At 35.6% G+C, this 23238-nt stretch overlaps 1 protein-coding gene across 1 annotated transcript in view; it reads right to left on the bottom strand.

Moving 5' to 3' along the window:
- Positions 1-23238, bottom strand: part of LOC128231266 (eIF-2-alpha kinase activator GCN1-like) — a 47989-nt gene extending 24751 nt beyond the window's left edge. The window contains exons 1-24 of the mRNA XM_052943861.1: positions 23213-23238; positions 23024-23126; positions 21197-21395; positions 20572-20674; positions 18966-19064; positions 18371-18505; positions 17776-17844; positions 17213-17321; positions 15030-15104; positions 14401-14529; positions 13638-13790; positions 12677-12774; positions 12220-12295; positions 11697-11849; positions 11325-11417; positions 9952-10027; positions 9093-9252; positions 8487-8676; positions 7896-8017; positions 3284-3462; positions 2718-2811; positions 2038-2157; positions 1214-1406; positions 607-941 (exon numbers count right to left, since the gene is read on the bottom strand). Of these exons, the coding sequence (XP_052799821.1) occupies positions 607-941; positions 1214-1406; positions 2038-2157; positions 2718-2811; positions 3284-3462; positions 7896-8017; positions 8487-8676; positions 9093-9252; positions 9952-10027; positions 11325-11417; positions 11697-11849; positions 12220-12295; positions 12677-12774; positions 13638-13790; positions 14401-14529; positions 15030-15104; positions 17213-17321; positions 17776-17844; positions 18371-18505; positions 18966-19064; positions 20572-20674; positions 21197-21395; positions 23024-23126; positions 23213-23236 (3087 nt within the window). The 5' untranslated portion in view covers positions 23237-23238. The remainder of the gene's footprint in view (positions 1-606; positions 942-1213; positions 1407-2037; positions 2158-2717; positions 2812-3283; positions 3463-7895; positions 8018-8486; positions 8677-9092; positions 9253-9951; positions 10028-11324; positions 11418-11696; positions 11850-12219; positions 12296-12676; positions 12775-13637; positions 13791-14400; positions 14530-15029; positions 15105-17212; positions 17322-17775; positions 17845-18370; positions 18506-18965; positions 19065-20571; positions 20675-21196; positions 21396-23023; positions 23127-23212) is intronic.

The following is a 23238-nucleotide window of genomic DNA, read 5'->3' as shown; positions in this document are numbered from 1 at the left end:
ACAAGTTCTAGTAGTCGAGTTACTCAAGGTAGATACTTTTTAATATTCATAATATGTCTTAAGAGTAAATTTCTACTTTAATTAGACAATATTATAAGGGTATAAAGCAAATAATAAAATTGCAAGTTGATTTTTCATTTTGCGAGTGGCCTCAAAAAATGAAAATGCACTCGCAAAGTTGAAAGCTCCTCAAAGTTAAATTCGAACCCTGTATAGAGGGTCACTAACTTTATGACTGCTAAACTCATTATTATTATCACAATTATCACATCATAGTGCGGACATTTTCAATGCCATTTATTTATTGAATTTACATTAAAAGTTATAGCACAAACAATATGAAAAACAAGTATCATGACAATATTTATGATGGTGATGTCAGTTATCATAATATGATGTAAAAGCATGTATGGTAAGTGTCAAACAAAACAAAATCCTATCCGAAAGAGTTTTTTAATCTTCACACTTGAAGATTACCGATCATAGACAAAACTTAAAGATAAAGTAGCGACATGGTGATGTTTGGTTTAAATTGACAAATCATGGTCTACATTTTTAGTAAAATAAATCTGTTTTCACAAAAGGTTGCACAATTACAAAACTTACCTGATCCTTTGAATCATTCCTCATCTTTGCATGTGTCGATATCAGTTTCAACGCCTTTCCCATCACCGCTTCATCCCGGCCAACTGCGACACCGTTAGCCGTCAACACACTACTGAGCAGGTAAAACATAAACGCGAAACACGGAGCCGGGTACATCTCTTTTCTCTCATCTTTGTTAGATTCGTAGTATTCATCTTCATGTTCGGGGACCGACTCGGCGAACAGGATGTTCACTACACGAGTGGCCTGTTTCTGTAGCTGTTCATCACACCACTGGTTATGGAAGCCGCATTCAGGTTTCAAGAGTCGTATGGTGCAGTTACTTAGCAGATTACCTGTCAATGCAATTTAAAGGTATAAACATGATGTTCAGCAATATTGACATGGTGACATATACTGTTTTTTTCTTTATCTGGGGACAAAAACTTTGGTACCAAGTTTTTGTCATTATGCCCAAAATTGCTTATTGTTTATTGCAGAAGATTGGATAGTTTCAATTTGTTTACAAACATATGTGTTTGAGTTTAAAGGTATTTTGAAGAATATTAATTCCATAACCTATTTAATAAATTAATGCATCACGCCATATTTGATAGTAAATAATCACCCAGATTTTCATCTTCAAACGCCGATGCGCCAAGCACTGCCATGACGTCAGCAGCATTTCCCGCTGCGAGGGGTGATTGCAGTAGAGGGACAAGTACACGACACAGTTCCCTCATGTACAGCCCAGTTGACGCGGCGTTACCTGACACGAGCGCTCGCACCACGTCACAGCCCTTACACAGGTCGTGGTTTAGCTGAAATGAAATGAGATAATATTAGATATTGACTCATCTGTCCCCCGTTGGTCCAATGGTGTATTGTATTCTAATCTCATCTTGGTACCAAGGATAATTAAAAGGCAACAAGCTTTTTGTGTCCAAGGTCACTGCGGCCATGACCTTTGACCTCAAATAAATTGGGGTCATCTGCTGTTCAGCGCCAACTTCCCTGCCATGTTAAAGAACCGAATGACCAATCAAACTCAAGTCATCAGTCTGGAAAGTTTTTTGTGTTCAAAGGTCATGATCACTGTGACATTTGACCTACTGACATTACAAACAAAAGGGGTTACCTGGTATTCAAACTTACTGGTACCAGAGTAAGTCTGGCCCTGATTTCAAAACTTTTCCTTGAGTTTGGCCTTCAACAATTTCTCCTGTTTTCCGCATTCCAAACAGTTTACAAGTACATATGCACTTACAAGAGTAAGCCTGATCCTGATTTCACACCCTACCTTGAGTTTAACCTTTAACAGTTTACAGGTACGTAGGCACTTACCAGAGTAAGCCTTGATTTTGACCTTCAACAGTTTACAGGAACGTATGCACTTACCAGAGTAAGCCTTGATTTTGACCTTTAACAGTTTACAGGTACGTATACACTTACCAGAGTAAGCCTGGCTCTGATGGCGGACTCCTTCTTGAGTTGGGCCTGCAACACTTCCTCCTGTTTCTTGGACAATTTGGGCTTCTCGACCACGGGTTTTCCTTTTTTTCTGGCCAGCTCCTAAAAACAAAGCAAAATTCTGTGAAGACAGTGGCTATTGTGCTTGTTGTTTTAAGATTTAAATATCTCATCTACTCTTTTCAAGTTATGCTCCCGACAAAAATAAGTATGAAAATTAACAAAGGGCAATCACTAAAAAAAAATGCAGCCCCAGTTAATTCCTGTGGACTGCAGTTCTCCTCTATGAAATAGAACTGTTCATGGAGTTATAAGTAAATTCCTCATAAACATATGGAGTTAGGGAGAAAAGTAGACTTGTCCTGATGACCTAAGAGAGAAGAGACAAGGAGTTTCCTATATAGCCCACACCACTACCTCAGTGTTTGTATACATTACCATGTCATAAATTCTACTTCGGAAGGCATGAAGAAATAGTAAAGTTATCTTTGTCTAAAGTCTTCATTCACAGCAATATATTGCCTTCCATTAAGAATCATTTATGACACAATTTATCATGTGGTATCAACACACCGTCCCTGGTAGGGGTATAAGAACTGAGTATAAACTTCTACACGTCACTGATCTTACGATTTGAATGTCAATTTTACCCTCCTACCTACCATTCTTAGCTCGAGTTCCTCCATCTGTTCCTTGTACGAGTACAGCTTGTTCTCCCGACGTATGTTGTGGTCCTCCGCCAGCTTCAGGTTCAGGCTGGATAAACAATCAACCAGAATTCACGAATGCACTCTAATTTACAATGGATACATACATGTAATTACAATGTTCATGAATAATTATGCAAATACAAAGAAAATCATTGAGAATTCTAAACATCACAATCTAATCTTATACATGTACGCCTATGAATCAGAGAGCTTTTGAACATTTAGTTAATTAATCCATTGTCTACCTTAAACAGTTATATAAAGGTAATTTCCCAACATTTCTGCCCAATGGCAACATTTTGTTTTAGCACTTCAGAAAGACAAGAACACTGCACACAGCTGCCCATGCATGTTCATTATATTTTGAGTTTTCCAAAGGCCCAAACTCAAAATAGTTACATCCGAGAAATTGAACTTGCTTAACAAATGTTTTGACATTGTTAACAAGCTTCATGTAAATATGCATACATTCAATGGTTTCCACATTATGACCAACTTGTACATCTTGTCCAACTTACCTGGAAGCGAGTTGTTCATCATACAATTCTCCCTCATGGCACCTATAAGCTCCGTACTCATCCTTGGTTATCATAACGAGGTCATCATTGCCTAGCAACCGTTCAACAAAGGCAACGTAGCTTGGCAACACCTCATCTGGGGCTATCCTTGCCAAAGTTTTGATAGCATTGATCTTGCTCTGAAATAAAAATCATTACTAGGTCATCATGACCCAATACCAGACACCCAACATCGCCATTACACATTCCTTCCCTTTCCACCATTCCCCTATTCATTCTAACCACTTGTCCATCCGACCTCTTATCACATCGCCATTACACATTCCTTCCCTTTCCACCATTCCCCTATTCATTCTAACCACTTGTCCATCCGACCTCTTATCCAACGCCATTCCACATTCCTTCCCTTTCCACCATTCCCCTATTCATTCTAACCACTTGTCCATCCGACCTCTTATCACATCGCCATTCCACATTCCTTCCCTTTCCACCATTCCCCTATTCATTCCAACCACTTGTCCATCCGACCTCTTATCCATCGCCATTCCACATTCCTTCCCTTTCCACCATTCCCCTATTCATTCTAACCACTTGTCCATCCGACCTCTTATCCATCGCCATTCCACATTCCTTCCCTTTCCACCATTCCCCTATTCATTCTAACCACTTGTCCATCCGACCTCTTATCCATCCCCATTCCACATTCCTTCCCTTTCCACCATTCCCCTATTCATTCTAACCACTTGTCCATCCGACCTCTTATCCATCGCCATTTCACATTCCTTCCTTTTCCACCATTCCCCTATTCATTCTAACCACTTGACCATCCGACCTCTTATCCATCGCCATTACACATTCCTTCCCTTTCCACCATTCCCCTTTTCATTCTAACCACTTGTCCATCCGACCTCTTATCACATCGCCATTCCACATTCCTTCCCTTTCCACCATTCCCCTATTCATTCAAACCACTTGTCCATCCGACCTCTTATTTCATTGCCATTCCACATTCCTTCCCTTTCCACCATTCCCCTATTCATTCTAACCACTTGTCCATCCGACCTCTTATCACATTGCCATTCTCACCATGTACATCAAAATAATTTCATGCTTGTTATGCTACCCTATCCATGCCTTTCTCAGACCAACTCACAAACGTGAGGTTGATAAGGATATCTGTAGGTTTATACCTTGTACTTTATAATGGCCTCTCACATACATGTGATAATTTCTTGGGTCGATTCCGGGACACTCGTCGTAATGTCAATGCACACTAGGGGGGTCCGGGGGCATGCCCCCTCGTATTTTTTTTAAATGGGGAACGTCTGTGGTGCATTCTACAGCATATCTGGGGCTATTTTAATCGTTTTTAACGTCGGGGAAAATGTACCTATTTTGACTGCCAAGACATATTTTTTACTTGACATGGTTTGTTTTTTTCTGCATTTTCTTGAAAAAATTAAACCACCAGATATTTTCCCAGGCTTTAAATGAAGTGCTAACCAGGAGGATATGCAGTCTACTTTCGGTTTCATCAAAACAGGAAATAAACAACTATACGGGCACCTGATTTCCTGCGCTTTTGAGAACATGCGATACAAAATATTTATTTTTTCATCACATTTAAAACATTTGCAATTTATGACACACAATATTTTCCAGACGATCAAGAAGATTTTCCAGTCGATGAGCTTTTTTCCGTTTGGAGATGCATATAATTTTGATAGAGACGTGTCTGTCTCATGTCTTAAGAATAATATACACAACAATAGTTCGAAAAAAAGTTCAAAACACTAAAATTCCTTATGGACGCGAAAGTTGTTTAAAGTTGTTTAAAGTATAACGACCTATCAACTTTGAAATTTGAATGGAATATGGGATGTCTTACGTGTTTTAATTTTGTTTTTTTTACTCATTTTGTCACTTTCTTTGAACTTACCTTCATGCTCGTTTGTCGGTAAAATGTGTGAAAAATATCAATTCATCAATTAAAAGCTATCATTCATAAGACCAAACAAAACCATATGAAAACAATGAATTCGTATACAAGAACCCTCCCCTACTCGTTAAGCACAACAATAGGCCAATAGATCAATTATCGGGTGATTGACGATGTCCTCGACAACACACGTACCAATTAAGGGATTATTGTCAACATGTCCTGTGTTTTACGACCAGTGTCCCGAACAGGCAAAATAGCTGACTTACATTGGTAAAATTATGATAAGCGATTCCGAGATTTTTTTTTCATTTTTTTTTTTATGACTTTCCGGGACAGACATGCACCCTCTGTGACTCCGTGACAGAGATACGATTTCCGGGATAATCCCGGACGTCCGGGACCTTATCATATTAATGCCTCTCATAATGCACATCCACATTGGTTTCTACCCTCCCTTGCAGGCTTGTGCTAATTTTGACCCTTGCTTTTATTTATTACAATCTTAAAGATGCACTCTTACTCCCAAATTAGATGTACCACAATTAATACAATTGTTTTAATTTACAAAAAAGAAGGAAAACAATGGTTCTTATGAAGGATTCTGTGTTTAATTTAAAAGAAAGGAGCAGGAAAAACAGTATTTCTTCCTTATGAGACGATAGTTGATCACTGTAAATTTTTAAGACCAATCATTCATTTAATATCTGTGTGTTTTCGGCAATTAAATACATGGTTACAATATTGTTATCAGTAATTAACATTTTCCAAAAGTGTTTTATTTAATAATTATTAAAGGTTTATCACTTGAATGTATGTTTCTTATACATCTGTATGTGTTGACTTTAAAGACAACTAGAGCTGTCACAGGAGTGACGATTACTCCCAAATGCCGCCTGGACACAGGAATGGCAAACCATTCCTTTGAAAAGAGGCCATAACTCCAAGGTTACTGCACACTGCATCTTTTTTAATCATGCATGTATTGTTTTATTTAAATCTGTTGAGTAATTTAGAAGTTACACTGCTGATAAGAAAAACTAGCCTTTCATGAGTTATCGTCCGGAAACCGTTTTTCTATTTTAAGTAACAGTGACCTTGATCCCACCAGCCCCAATATCGAACTTGACCTGTATCTTATGATGTTACACCTGTGTACCAAAAATTGTTCAAATCTGTCAAGCCTTTCATGAGTTATCGTCCGGAAACCGTTTTTCTATTTTTAGTAACAGTGACCTTGACGTTGACCCCACTAGCCCCAATATCGAACTTGACCTATATCTTCTGATGTTACACCTGTGTACCAAACTGTATCTTCTGATGTTACACCTGTGTACCAAAAATTGTTCAAATCTGTCTAGCCTTTCATGAGTTATCGTCCGGAAACCGTTTTTCTATTTTTAGTAACAGTGATCTTGACCTTGTCCCCACCAGCCCCAATATCGAACTTGACCTGCATCTTCTAATGTTACACCTGTGTACCAAAAATTGTTCAAATCTGTCTAGCCTTTCCTGAGTTATCGTCCGGAAATGTTTTTCTATTTTTAGTAACAGTGACCTTGACCCCACCAGCCCCAATATCGAACTTGACCTGTATCTTCTGATGTTACACCTGTGTACCAAAAATTGTTCAAATCTGTGTAGCCTTTCATGAGTTATCGTCCAGAAACCGTTTTTCTATTTTTAGTAACAAGGACCTTGACTTTGGCCCCACCAGCCCCAATATCGAACTTGACCTGTATCTTCTGATGTTACACCTGTGTACCAAAAATTGTTCAAATCTGTAAAGCCTTTCATGAGTTATCGTCCAGAAACCATTTTTCTATTTTTAGTAACAGTGACCTTGACCTTGGCCCCACAAGCCCCAATATTGAACTTGACCTGTATCTTCTGATGTTACACCTGTGTACCAAAAATTGATCTAATCTGTCAAGCTTTTCATGAGTTATCGTCCGGAAACCGTATTTCTATTTTTAGTAACAGTGACCTTGACCCCACCAGCCCCAATATCGAACTTGACCTTTATCTTCTGATGTTACACCTGTGTACCAAAAATTGTTCAAATCTGTCAAGCTTTTCATGAGTTATCGTCCGGAAACCGTTTTTCTATTTTTAGTAACAGTGACCTTGACCTTGGCCCCACCAGCCCCATTATCGAACTTGACCTTTATCTTCTGATGTTACACCTGTGTACCAAAAATTGTTCAAATCTGTCAAGTCTTTCATGAGTTATCGTCCGGAAACCGTTTTTCTATTTTTAGTAACAATGACCTTGACCTTGGCCCCACCAGCCCCAATATCGAACTTGACCTGTATCTTCTGATGTAACACCTGTGTACCAAAAAATTTTCAAATCTGTCTAGCCTTTCATGAGTTATCGTCCAGAAACCATTTTTCTATTTTTAGTAACAGTGACCTTGACCTTGGCCCCACCAGCCCCAATATCGAACTTGACCTGTATCTTCTGCTGTTACACCTGTGTACCAAATTTTTTTTAAATCTGTCTAGCCTTTCATGAGTTATCGTCCAGAAACCAAAAAAACCGACAGACCGACCGACAGACCGACCGACCGACCGACCGACCGACAAGCTCACTCCTATATTCCCCCTCAAACTTCGTTTGTGGGGGTATAAATATCACTTTAAATAATCTATCCATTCCTGTGCACCTACCTCAGTGAGTTTCCCCTCCAGTAAATCAAGGCAGAACTGCTTGTTGTTCTGGATGAAGTTGCGGGCATCCTGGCTAAGTGCAAACATGATGGAGTCTGTCCAAGTGTCACCACTGTCTAGCACTGAAATACATAACCATTAAATAATTAATTTTGTATATGTTTATTTCATTCCTAATACATATAATGAACTGAATTATGATGAACAACAGACTGTGGAAAAACACCATGTATTTTTATTGTGTACCATATGCAGTATACACAAAGATTCTTTCAATTATAATCAAACCCAGGTGGTTCAAACCCACTTGGTTAAATTTCCTCAATGGCTCAAACTGGATGTTACTGAGCAATTTTTTTCTATTGAATGTAAGCATTTCCGCTTGGCTCGAATTTACCAAGGCTCGACGTATTTTCAGCCGTCCTTGGGAGTTTGAGACAACAGGGCTTAACTGTACTTGTAGTTGTATTCTTTTGAAGATGCTGCTATGATAATGCATTAGTTAAATCACTTCAAATCATGAATACTTCAACTTTTACATATATATGAGTTGAGTCAATGTCTATCGATTATCTGAACCCCAAAACTCACAAACACAAGGGTGGTGAGCGGGTATCAGCGTTGCCTTGGCGATAGAGACAGCATCCTTCACCTCTGGTTTCTTAACTGCCGCCATGGCAACAAGGGCAGAACTGAGTATCCGTGGTGATATGTATTTCATTTGTTCCAGGATTGTATCCCGATCACCTTCTTCAAAGTTAAGGGCCTCTACATCAACCACCTAGAATGATAGGTGATAGCCATGACTGTTAGTGTAATGAAACTCAATAAAAGGCAAACAAGATAATAACTTTCATCCAAATCCAATCTGTCAAGATTTACCACATGAAGAAATCAAAGAATTATAGATTCTGAGAATGTCCAATTAAACTTTTTTTTGCATTCTTACATTTCATCAAATTATGCAAGAAACAATGACCTTTGTTTTAAACATGTGTGTTTAAACAAAATAGCCAAACACACTGAAAAACAACGACAACACACTGAACAACAAAGTAAATACACTGAACAACAACAACAGGTTGTCTGGTTAGCGCAGTGGTAAGCATACACGCTCCTCACTCCTGGCCTCTTAAACGGCACCTACGTCATCACTACATTGTTAACATCTGAAACATAACCAGAAACACTTCATACCTTCTGTGTGGCTAGAAGCTCATTAAACACTTCAATGAGCTCCAGTGAAATACTGGTTCCCCCCAGGGTGGAGAGAAGCCGGGAGATAGATTTCCTCGTAAACTTCCTGATCGTGTAGGCCTTCCGTGTGAGACAGTAGGCTAATGCTCGGTAGAACGGCCTGGTTGGGGAAAAACAACAGCATACTCTTGTTAATGTATAGACATCTTCATTAGAGATTTGATATTTATTATGATTTTATTTAAATTAGTTTTTACTATGATCATTAGTGTCAGCAGTAGAAACTCAATACGTGTACGCGTATCAAGGAGCCTAATTTTTTTTATAAAATTTCAAAGTGAAAATTCATAAACAACTTTTACAATCAAATGCAAATTTCACTTGTACTAGAAACAACATGAGAAAAGGGTTTTAGGTGAAGAGTTAAAGGAGGGTGCTGCACTTGTCTTTTTTGTAGCACCCTTCTTCCCTCATAGAGAGCAATATGTGCACCCACCCACCTTTCTAGAATTGTATGCTTTAATCAAATAGTTCATATTTTTGTCCAAAAGCTTATTTATGATTATAAATACATAAAAACTTAATATATCAGTCAGTATTTTATTTTGTCAATTTTATGATTATAAATAAATAAAAACTTAATATATCTGTCAGTATTTTATTTTGTCAATTTTATGATATTTAAGTTCTTCATAGCCTGATGCAAGGTGCCTCTTTTCTGCAGCACCCTGTCCTTTTAAAATCTGGCATCAACTCTTAAGTGCGAGTACAAATACATCTCTTTTTTCGTGGCTGTCAACAACTTGTTGATATCATCACAAATTGGACAATAGTTTTATGTAATAATGGCATTCCTTACTTGGCCACTTTGTCTATGATCTTAGTCGGGAATTCCAGAATCAGTTTCTCTGACAAGGTCACTACGCCCTCCAGTGCTGAAAACATGAGAACCACTGATAGTGTATACCATATCAAGTTATAATCAAAGCGTTAAAATTAATATATTCATCATTTTTTTCATTACATCATTTTTAGGGCAAATTGTAGTTTTCATGACCTTTACAAAAGAAAAATTACTTTGGATCTTTTACGTTCATCATTTTGTCATTTCATTTATATATCATAATTCAGTTTAAGGTACATGACCACGTTCCTCCGAAAAATATGAATGTTGGCCGATTTTAATGAAACTTGGAACAAACAATCGTCAATGACTCTACTTTAACAAGGTGTATTTATTTATTTTTTAAATTCCGTTGTTTGTTGATTTAATAAAGACCGCTTGACGCGAGTAAAAGTGGTTGAATCCCATCTATTGTTTACCGTTAGATGTTCAACCCGGTGGGTTCCATCGATTTTGATGAACCATTCCATACAAGCCGTATATTATTGTTTCAATTCTGTAGATATATTTCAGGTAGCAAGATTTTGATAATCTTACTATTTTCTGATATTCTACTTAGTTCTGATACTGGCAAATATTAGATTAAACAATAAGAAGATACATATTCCATCATTTATGGACGAATATAACGTTTCACTCCACAACTTTTCTCATGCATCAAACAAACCCATGGCGTCACTAACTTGACGTGTTTTATATTGACTTTGACGTAGAAATCACGCTAACTCTATCAATTTTCTTATAATACTTATATCTTTCAGCAATTCACCTCACCGTCAATTCTTTTTTGTTTTTACATAATTATATTCATTATTCTATTCCATTTCCTATGAAATAATAAAAACATACCCTACCCGAGTTCGTTTTCGAAATAAATACGTCACATTCACCGATGGGTATCTATTTTTGGCGATTCCTTATAAAAGACTTTTCGTCATAAAACTTAAAATTAATAATTTTCTTCTTAAATACTAGTACTAAAATTATAGGATTATATTTTCAACATACAATAAATTATAATCCGATTTTTTTTTTTATTAAAAAAGCCGTAAAATTATATTTTTTTACGGTTTCAGCAACGTTTGCGCCAAATAGCACGTGTCCGCTAGGTGGCGCTGTAAATCAACAAACAACAGAAATTGAAAATAATTAAATACACCTCGTTTAAGTAGAGTCATGGACAATTGTTTGTTCCAAGTTTCATTAAAATCGGCCAACATTCATATTTTTCGGAGGAACGTGGTCATGTACCTTAAACTGAATTATGATATATAAATGAAATGACAAAATGATGGAACAAGAATAAGCACAGTACAATATTAACTAACCTGTCTCTGATACAGAGGAGAGATATTTCTCGTTCACTAGGACTTGCTTGTCGCTGTCCAACACCAGTGACCAGAATGGCGCAAACTTGCTCTCTGAAATCAAACACACATGGGTTTGCACATGGAACATGAATGTTCAGATATTCCCCATACCAAAAACATGGCTGTATATGTAAAGCATTTTTAAGCATTTTCAACTAATCCTCATTTCAATGAATTCAAGAAATTTTACCAAAATTTCTTGGTGATTGTAGTTCAATTTCCCTAATGAACAGAAGTTCCACATTTATTAAGTTAAAAAATGTAAATTTTGAATGTTTTGATCCGATTTAGCGGGAGTTTTATTTACTTCCTGAACTTGTTTGAGTGTACCTTCATTGATGTCCACAAGACACAGTTTGACTAGAATGTTAGCAGCTGACACAGCCTCCGTTACCAGGGCAACCTGGGTCGACTGGCTTCCAGCCTTCTCCATGGACTGTATCAGAATGGGAACCATCTCTAGGCCCTGTAGCATGGTGTCACCTGAGAAATGACGTTGAGAATGAGAATAATGTTTTAGACATGAATAATAATATGATTATCGGGTCAAAAAAATGTATTGAACAATATACACAGAAATATTAGGTGTGCTGTAAAAGCATTTAGCAAACAATGCATTTAATTTTATCCCAACAGTGTGTGCAAAATAGTTAACCATGAACTGGGGCTGTATTCTACATCATTCTTATCCATGTCCTTAGACACGCCTCAGTGATTCCATATAGTCTATTGGTCAGGTTTTTTTCCTTCAGTCCAATTCAAGCTCTTGGTAATCCTCAAATTAAATATTAAATATCTAAGGTGGCTATTGAATACAGCTCCTCAACAACTCACTATGAACTGAACAACTCACCATGGAATGAGGCGTTCATACACTGGATGTAGGCATTCCTTACTGGCGATGTGGACGACTTCAGTGTATACCCTTTCTGAAACATATGGAGCAAAACTTGAAATTCCATTTCAGAAACTTTCAGAACAATTGCCTACATGCACATTGCTTCCTTGTAAGGTATTGAGTTCTTAATTTTACTCTGACTCATACAATCAATGCAGAGATAATTCAACATATTGGAAAGCATAACCACACCAATTCATAAGCAACTTTAAGAACAACGTTTAAATATTTTTCCAAACATTAGCATGGTTGTAAGAAATTTAAAGGAAATCTGGCTGAATTAGTTTCAAAAAAATTATTGTTTGTTTTTTGGTGTGGGTGTTGTTTTTTTGCTGTTTTGTTGTTGTTTTTTTGTTTTTTTTGGGTTTTTTTTTTTGGGGGGGATGGGGGGCAGATATACCCACTTTCCTACCTGGAACCACTGCATCAGTTTGTCTGGGACCTTGGTGTAGAACTTGGCACACCACAGAGACATGATGGACAGGGCATGGATCAGGGTGGCCTCGTGGACTAGAAAAGAGAAACAAGAAGTCTTAAACATAGGTATGGCAAATATGATTCAAGCAGCCATAGTTTAAAATTTCACGTTCAAAATAAAATCTTGCATAGAAATACAACTGTTGCCTTATATGGCAATTCATGCAAATATATTGTTACCTGGACCATTAAAGATGGCTTAAAGGGGCTAGACTCCAGACGATACAATTAAAAAAAAAAGAATTTTTAATTACATATAATTGACATTGTTGTGTATTTATATATAAATATAGATATCACGCATTGAATCGTATTTACTGATATATTACATCGCTTACAACACATGCATCTTTTGCAGCTTTTGCCCATTTTTCCAATTCAAATTTACTAGTGTTGTCTACCACACACATCCCAGTAAGTTTAAAAATAGCATCAGTATATGTATCTGTACTCATCAACAGATAAGATTTATAGTGGGAAACCATTATACGGTATGTTAAACAGAGAAACACAGATGAGACAACATCCTAATTGCGTTTATCCTTTTAACAATGTAAAGTGATGTAATATCAGCCTCTAATAAGCTTGCATTGATGTTGCTAGACTTGAAATACTGTATTTGCTGATTTTTGGACCATCTGGTGTCTAGTCCCTTTAATGCTCCGTTTGAAGAATTTAACCTAAGTTTAAATCCTAAGTTAAAAAGACATAGCTTCATATGACCATTAAAGCTAATTTATTGTAACAAAAAAGTGTCCTGGATTTGATTACAATTCAATAACCATGGTCATGACCTCTCTTAATTGAGGCAATGAACAGGTTCTCTTCCTCTTTAAATAAGCCAGCAATTTTCACACAAAAAAGAATATTGAAACTTAAAGAACTAACAAACTTACCTTCTGTTGAAAGAAGAGGGATGAAAAGTTCTGTAACTGTGGCACTAAGGTCCTGCAGAGTTGTAGGCCCTGATACAGAGTTACAGCTCATATTTCCTACGGCCTGAACCACACTCATCTTTTGTTCTTGAAGTGTTAGCTTTCCTTCTGAGCCTGCAATAAATTCAGAGGTTTTATAAGTAAAGCCCTGAGGTATTGCGAAGTTGTAGGCTCTGACAGAGTTACAGCAGCCTGCAACACACTCTTGTATGTTAACTTCCCCTCTTATACTGAATTTATGCATTGTAAATCTACATATCTGTCGCTTTACAGTTCTACAAAGTTAAGGAGCATTTGTTTATGTTTTCTGGTGAAATATCTTATTTTCACTGCTCTTATCCATTTTGGCTCTCTATGTTTAGCATGTAATTTTCCAATTTGTAAAAAAGGAAAAGAAAATTTGTTCATTTTCAATGATAAATAGAAATTTATTTCACTGAAGATCACAGAAAATCATATTTTCGCTCTCGGCTACACTACTCATGAAAATATTGCCTGAGTGATCGCTCAGTGATAAAAATTCCAATCTTACACTGAAATTCAACAAATATCATCCATTTAATGTTCTAGAAGCAATCCAAATGCACAGATGCAAACATTTCGGACAATTAACTGTTAACTGATTTTAAATTAAAAGATAACACATTTTTAAGGGAAGCACCAACAATTTATTGATTAAAGTGCAATAATAAAATCCTTCAAAGAAATGTAATAATATCTGTACCATTGAAAACTCCAAACAGGTGCTTGGTAACCTTGGTGACAATCTCATGATCACTACACTGGGTTGCTAGGTTCTGAATACATTTACAAGCTTCATCTCGGGTCGACGGCTCCTTGGACGTCAGTTGAGCTGGAAACAAAAGGAATACAAGCGTAAACAACTTGTTATGTAAATACCTGTAAATAATTCTGTCTAAATGTACATACATTTGATTGCATGTGTAACCAGTAAAACCAAAAGCTTCCAAACTCTGTGAAAAAAATTTGGCCATCAGTGCATTCTGCAATTTGTAATTATAAACCACCATCAGCCAATCGTATAAAACAAGGTAATCTTGATGTAAAATTGCATATTTGAATTATTTGATTGGTAAATTATAGTAATTTCTATATTAAGTATCTAAAGCAATTAACAGTTTATCTGAACAAACCAAAGATAAATATGGTTACCGGGTATATACAAATGACAGGTGACAACGTATCAATTTAAATCATGGTAATTTTCTTAAGCATAACATAAACAAAAACTGACAAAATTTTGAATTTTCAGCATAAAAATCTTCACACAGTATCATTTATTATTTTAGAAGTAGCAATGATTTTAATAAGAAAACCATTCAAGAGTCTTACCACCAAGCGGTTTTATAATGGTCTCTGCATACTGACTGAGGTCGAGCTGTAGGCTGGACAACATGTATCCAAACGCTGAAAACAATGATGAAAAGGCCTGTGAGTAAATTCAAACAATACAAATGAAGTGAGAAAAACAACAACATTAAAATCAAGAAAAGATATGACAAATCTTTTAGGACCCACCAGTCATTTAATATTTTTGTATTTTCTGCTATTACACTTACATACCGCCGCGGTACACGGTTTACAATCTTGCTATCCCTATCAGTAATATTTTCCATAAATGCGTTTTTTAGTAAGTAGTTAAAGGTTTATCAATCAAAATTTATGTTTTTTATACATGTGAATGTATTGATTTTAAATACGACGTAAATTTAAAAGCATTATAAAAAGTTAAAGCTGCACTCTCACAGATTGAACCTTTTGACAACTTTTTTATTTTTTGTCTTGGAACGAGCCGAGTTTTGCGAAAACGCATGAAAAACAGTTAAATACATGTAAGACTGCTGACAAAAAATTACATCGCAGATTTTTATATTTAAGCTTAAAAATAGATATAACTATTGCATTTTTCTTAAACCGTTAGTAACGGTATCTTTTATCATTAGTTTGCAGATATTTACGCAAATTTTTTTTTCTTTCCGAGACAAAAATTAACAAGACGCCAATGCGGCAACCATAAAAGCCGGATTTTTTATTTGACAATGCAATTTTGCAAACCTAGGATTAAAACTAGTGACCCAGTATTTTTAACCAAAAAGACCCATATTTATTCTTTAATATCAGAGATATCGTCCATACAAATAACCTGATCAACAGAAACTATTCCATTTGTGTGAGGAAAAATAAACATTTTATAAATACATCAGCTTTTCCAATAAGATCAGTCCCAGAAACCTAGTTTTTAACCCTAGATGACACACTTTATCATCTAAGATTTCATGTACACAAATATTTTTAATTAAGTTAATTAAAATTTATATTTTTGAAAAATATGGGTAGATATAAAATTCATGATTGGGATGTGTGTTTATAAAATAGCAATTAAATTTAGTTGTTGACTGATATTGATAGGTTGGTAAGCATAGAATTTTTTTATGACATTGGGAAAATATTTCCTAAGATGTGACCTAGTGACCTAGTTTTTGATCTGAGGTGAGGCCCATATTCATAAATGTTTAAGACAACATGTAAGCAAAAAAAAATTAAAATCAATACATTCACATGTATAACAAGCTTCATAAAGATTTGACAAAAATTAATTATTTTTTATGACCGTGGAATTCTTACCCCTAAGATTTGACCTTGTGACCTAGATTTTGACTGGGGATGACTCATAATTATTAAAGAGTTTTCAAGATATTATGCAGACAAATATTCTGACCAAGTTTCATAAAGATTTGACAAAAATTGTTGAATTTATGACGTCGAAAGATTTTCCGAAGATTTGACCTAGTGACGTAGAATTTTACCTGGGATGACCGATATAAAAAAATAAGCAAGATATCATGCAGATAAATATTCTGACCAAGTTTCATCAAGATATGAAAAAAACGTTGAATTTATGACGGGGAAATATTTTTCCTAAGATTTGACCTAGTGACCTAGATTTTGACCCGAGGTGGCCCATATTAAAAATATGCAAAATATAATGCAGACAAGCATTCTGACCATGTTTCATCAAGAGTTGATAAAAATTGTTGAATTTATTACCATGAAATATTTCTTCTAAAGATTTGACCTAGTGACCTAGTTTTTTACCATATTCATATATATTCAAGATAACATGCCGACAAATAGTCTGACCAAGTTTGATAACAATTGGATTAAAACTCTTGATTTTATCACATGAAATGAAAACTTTAACGTAGAATTGTTAACACCCGCCCGCCCAGTTTTCGCCTTTCTATAACCCGTAATTTTTCGATGAAAAATCTGGCAAAAAAAGTTGTAAAAACGGTAAATCTGTTAGAGTGCAACTTTAACATCAGATATGATCAGTTTTAAATCAACATTTAAATTGATGAATGGGATGAAGACAGCCCTCGATAATAACCTACTTAGTTTAGGTTTTAGGGTTATAACCTGACAAGTAAATCTCTCCATTGATTTAACGGGTTACGAATATCTATACCAGGGTGATTAGGCGTCATGTCAATTCCTAAATTGCCTATGCTTACCTTCCAGTATGATTTCTGGGTTTCTCAGCAGGGCCTTCTGGGTGAATGGTAGGATCATGCTTTTAAAGGTGTCATGTGAGCAATGGCGTAGAATGTCTCTGCCACATTTCTGAAACACAATTTTACGCATTTTATTTAATGCTTACTGAAGGTTTGTAGAATGTTTTCAATGAGATATAATTGTTTTATTGTAAAATCATATACCAGGGCTTTTTTTGCCCATTTTGGGAAAAAGACCCTAGACATTTTGGGAAAATTTGCATCGCGAATATGCGGAAATTGGGAAATTTTATAGTTAAAAGAACAAGCTTTTCAGCCACCTGTAAATGAGGAAATTATTAAATAATAGTTTCTTTTCCCTTTTAAAAGACCTGAAATATCAATCCTTGGGGTGTAAATATCTATTGCAATAAATCATGATAGATAATACTTCATACTGATTTCTGAATTCAATTATCCCCAAAACTTTACATGTTAAATGAGTCAGTACGGGTAAAAAACAAAAATGATTTTTTATTACTTTGTATTTGGATTTTGTTTATTGTTTATTTCATGATACTGACCAACACCACCATAGGAGGTCGTGTTCGGCTTCCTAGCACTTGTTTCATGTAGAGTTCAATAAAGCTCTCCTGAAAATATTTGCAAATATATCATACACAATTAGTAAAAACATAAGCTATGGTTAAAGCTGCACTCTCACAGATTTACCATTTTTACAACTTTTTTATTTTTTGTCTTAGAAAGAGTAAATTTAAGCATAAATATTGGCAAATCAATGATATAAGATCATTCCAAGACAAAAAAATAAAAAGTTGTCAACACGTTCAATCTGTGAGAAAGCAGCTTTAAGAAACTTTTATTGAAAGTCCCTAAATTAAGGTATGTTATTAAAATTTAATGTATTAAATCAATAGTGTGCTAGTGTGGGAGAACAAATCTTTAAAAACTTGTATTTTCAAGTTTGTTTTTAAGTGAATTAAAATATGTTTCATCAGTTATTGAAATAAGCACAAGCCCGCTAGCCCTAATGTGGTAAAATGCTTTTCGGGTTCTCAAGAAGACTTCTTTGGATGACTGTTTCAATAAACTAATAAAATATTTAAACAGTGGAACAAATAACTAAGCAACAACATTTCTGAACGTTACCAAGTTTACCTTTATAGCATCAAGTTGTTTCTCATGTTTTTCCTTGAAAACAAATCTTGCATACAAGGCCATGATGCAGACTGCATGAAAACTTGCTTCGGTTCTCTGGAGAAGTTCGCTGTATTTTGCCATCACGTCTTTATTCTAAAATATATTCAAATTAAACTTTCAGAATTTGCTGTAAATGGTATTCATTTTAATTGTAAGAATAGTCAAGCTGTGCCTATTTCCAAAATAAACAGCTGTAATTCCCTTTGTCTTGATATGTCCTAAAGGCAAAGTGTTGTAGATAGCCCATTAAATGTAAGGGCCAAGTATTAACAGCCAGGGGTACCCACAAAAAAGTTCTTAAAGGCAAAACTGCAAATGCCAACATGTCACACTTCTTTCACACCAGCTTGACATGTTTGGTGATACTGTTCTAGTCTAGGCGGTACAAGTGGCCTCATCATCAGTGCTTAACTGCGATGTGGATGTGTTAAATAATTGACAAGCACAAGTTTCTTTTGACAACGGTGGTAGCTTTAATCCAATAGCTTTTTGCACTAACTCTGAAATGCTAGTCAAAATGTGTTCATAGCTATAAACACTGAAGAAACCTTACCATTTTCCAAAGGTTACGCATCTTTCTGTATGTGCCATTAGAGATGCTGGTATTATCCCCTGCCAGGGCTCCATACACCAAACCCACCTGGCACTCAATCTGACAAGAGATTAAGAATCTATTGAATACACAAAACAGTATACAATGCTCTACAATGTGCTAGCCTAAGATCTGTAGAATTAATGTTCACCAAATGTTTCTGTAAACTTTATTTGTTTAGTAGTTCATCAAATACAGAATCACTTTTTCATAATCAAATCTGCAAGGATTTACCGTATTATATCATGTATAGGACGCTAGCATAGATAGGACGCAGGCAAAAAATTAGTTGAGAAAACGGGTAAAAACCCTTAATATATAAGATAGGACGCAGCGAAAAAATGTCAAAATCGGAGCCGAAAAATTGAGGTTGGTAAAGTATTTATAACATATATTGAAGTAAAAAACAAACAAAAAATTGTATATAAGGCATATTTCGATAACTGTTTTGTGTATTTCGATAATTATCGTCGTATTTTGGTAATTTAGCGTACACAACAATGATATATGTCTTGACATTTTGAGAACATTCACGCATATTATAATTATATAAATGCCGTAATAGTCCTGATTGACAGTCAACCGTTGCAACCGTTGCAATAGTCCCGACATGTCTTTTGAATGACAGTCAACCGTTGCAACCGTTGCAATCGCAACAAAACTGTGTATTGTCAAAACTGATGATTGTTTTGATAAGGCTTGTCGCTGCGCGGATTAAAGCATGTCGACATAATTAATGCGTGTCGGTAATAAGCCTTGCCAGCACGTCAGGTAAAGTGTGAACAAACACCCATACGGTATTACCATCGCAAAAGTTTGTTCTATTGATGTTTTTCTAATGACAGAGAGCGGGTGTTTTTCACACCTTCGCACAATTGCAAAGATTTGATAGTGACAATAATGCTTCTTTGCGTTATGCACATTCCTTTATATTTTTTAAAACAGTAACATACAACAAAATGTTTTGTAAAATATCGAAACATGAAAATCATGAACAACGATTAGTTGATATTTACCTCCTTTCCCGATTTTCCGTTGCCGTTATAACTTAATCCAGTTAAAGTGCTGACTCACATCGAGTCTTTGAGAGTAGCGTCCCTTTTATAAAAAAGTAAACACTCATGTTTGTTTTCAATTTATTTCTCAATAAATCATTTTAAAGTAAACATTAAATATATTTCTGCATGTTAACTTGCGTGATTTTACCTATGTCAGTTGTTCTCTTCGGTGACGCAGTACAGATACTTACTATTACCGCGTTCTTCCCCGGTCCGATATTTTCGACCTGAAATGGACTTGGAAAAAACCAGATGCAATTCTAATAGCATAGAAAGGACGCAGGCAATTTTTAAGACGAGAATTGGTGGTAAAAAAGTGTGTCCTATGCATGATATAATACGGTAACTTCTGATTTGATTTACACAAATGCTCACAGAAACCTTTCAGCAGTAATGCAGTTGACAACAACAGTGAATGGCTAACAGTTTTCTTATTGTTTGCTTATTCATGAAAGACAACACAATATTTTATAGCAAACATTTATTATTATAAATTCAACAGCCCCTACCAGTTTAAGCAGAGCAGGTTCAGCGGTGTCCTTCTGAAAGGTAAGATGCAGTGCTGCACAGGACCAGGAAAGGGCAACCAGGGAATCCCCTGCTGAACTCTTACTGTAATCAGAGACAAAGGAAAAGTAATAATTCATTCAAACAGTTTTCATTTTTTCTCCTCTATTGTTTTCAACAAGTCAAATGCCAAATTATGGGATGGCCATTTAGACGAAAATATATAAATATTACAAACAACAGGATATATGAATTTGCATGCATGTACAATTTTTCTTTGTTTTTTACTCAACGCACAAAAGCTGTCAGAGGGATTTCACAGCCTGGTACTGCAATGGAAGCTGAATTTGTGTTGCTTTGTTGGTTCAAAAGATACTGGGCAGTCTCCTTTTTACTCATCTGTACAAATTGTTTGCTCCCTATATCTTGTTTGTCTCTATGTATATCTTTACTAGATCTTTTGTCTCTTTTCATGAACACCATTTTAAAGATTAACAAAGATTAACATACTAAAAAGTATGTAAAAGTATATGACGTGTTTACAATACTTTACAAATATGCTACCTGACAGACTACAGTATCAAGCATGAAATGCATGTCCATATTGAATGTAAAAAAAGTCAATACCTAGCATGAACTAGTTTCTTCTGTGCATCAGCACAACTAGCCAGAATAGACGTGACCAGCTTCAGAGAAATGGCTGGTTCCTTTTTGATTGCAGCTACCACTAAATTCTGTGCCGACCTCAGGGACTTTGCATCCCTGTACACAGTGATTGTTGGTTGTAGGAACTTGAAAATTCCTTTCAAAGCTTGCTCTGGCAAATCTAAAATGAAGAAGGTATTGCACAAAAAGTTTGAATCTCTTACTTGTTTGTTGTACAAAATAACAGTTTCTGCATCGTATTTAAATGTTTTACTCTACTTATTTACAGAAAACTTGAATGAGTATCCATTTAAAACTTACTAAAAACATAGTCAGTATGAAACTAACTCCTGATTGTTTATATTGAGAATATGCGCTCTGTGTTTTAACCTAGTTTATTTTTTTTAGACCAGATGGACCCTTTTGATGCTTACGTTTTGGACTCAACACTAGATTTTATCTGAACTGTTTATCATGACAGGCATTTCACATAGGCTTGAATAGTGGTCAGATATATTACTGTTGGCAAATAAATGCAGCAAAACTTGGTTGTCAATTAGTTAAACAAAGTACAACCACAATGCCATTTTCTATGGAAGAGACGGTTAATTTGTACTACCCCAACAGCAGCTTCTGACAGTCAGTTTGCATACTTCAAAGCCTTCAATGTTCTTGCAAGCTCCACTTGAAGCCATGTTTCATTACCTCTACACAAACTGTACATTAATTAAAGGATGCATTGCAGGGGTGTTAATAGTCCAAATAATTGTACGTTGACGGATTTTTTTAGATTTTTCATATGGCAAATCCTTCACGTACAAATTGTTAAGTATCAAAAGTGGGTAGTTGTTCCGATCAGGATTCCGGTTTAAAGTATATAGCGTCTATAACATATCATAAACACAAAAAATATTACCAGATAATGTTATTTTACATTAGTTCCGTACACAAAAAATAAATATCCAACTTATAATTATGAGTTTGACGCTTTTTCTTCATTTCATTCTGTCAAAACATAACAATATATACATGAAGGGCACCTGCAAGGCTTCAGGGCACAGTTTTAAATCGCTCGGAACATTTCGGCCATGGCCGAGTTGTTATGATTGTGCAACGAGGTCTATCTCGAAGCTTTGTTGGAGGAGGCCGAGTTATTACGATTGTATCGAGTTGTTCCCCTTCGCATAATTGTTTTCTGTGTCAGTCAACTTTCGTTTTATTGAAAAGGTAAACAACTTGTTTTAATGCATTAAATGCTTGTTTAGTGCAAAATAACATTTTACTTACATGGTAAAATATGAATATAACTCTTTATGATCAATTTCAACCATAAAATACTTCTCTTAAAACAATTTCATTATTTTTTAAAACACCCCTGTTTTTTTGCACATTCCCATTTAGACGTTAGGGATTGGAAGAATCCCGTATAACACGTCTATTATTTTAGACTAGGGTGTTAAATGAGGCCGATTTTAAATAGTTTGTTTCACATTCATGAGTTAATAGCCAGATAATTGATATCAGCAGATATTTTTAAGACGACTGACAGGCAAAAGATGTTGCACATAATTATCAACTTGCTTGGTAGTTTTGGGCCAATCAAATGTCCATCAATGACCTGTTGAATGCTTCAAATCCTGACACTATTGAAATGTCAAATTTAATTGCAAACAGTTGCATGTGAAAAACCAAAAACATCCTATGACAATTGGTAGTTCATCTGATATTAAGACTTAAAGGGCAACAAAAAATGTAGCTTTACTTAATATTACCAACATGCTACATCGATAAACCCAGTGTGTATGGTACCTGTTTCCGTGACACATTTTGCTACGCTGTCAAGAACTTCCGAACGCTCTTTCGTGCTGGGGGATAAAACAACTTTCGAAAACTTCTTTAGCAATTCAGCTGTCTGTAAATAGAAGTGTTTTACAAAATAACAATTTGTGAAATACCGTAAATAAACGTACAATCTGTACCGAATGAGCAAAATCTTACCGATGTGGACACATGGTCCGCCATGC

Source organism: Mya arenaria, chromosome 4, assembly GCF_026914265.1.
Source record: "Mya arenaria isolate MELC-2E11 chromosome 4, ASM2691426v1".
Classification (NCBI taxonomy): Eukaryota; Metazoa; Mollusca; class Bivalvia; order Myida; family Myidae; genus Mya; species Mya arenaria.
This window is presented reverse-complemented; position numbering and strand designations above follow the sequence as displayed.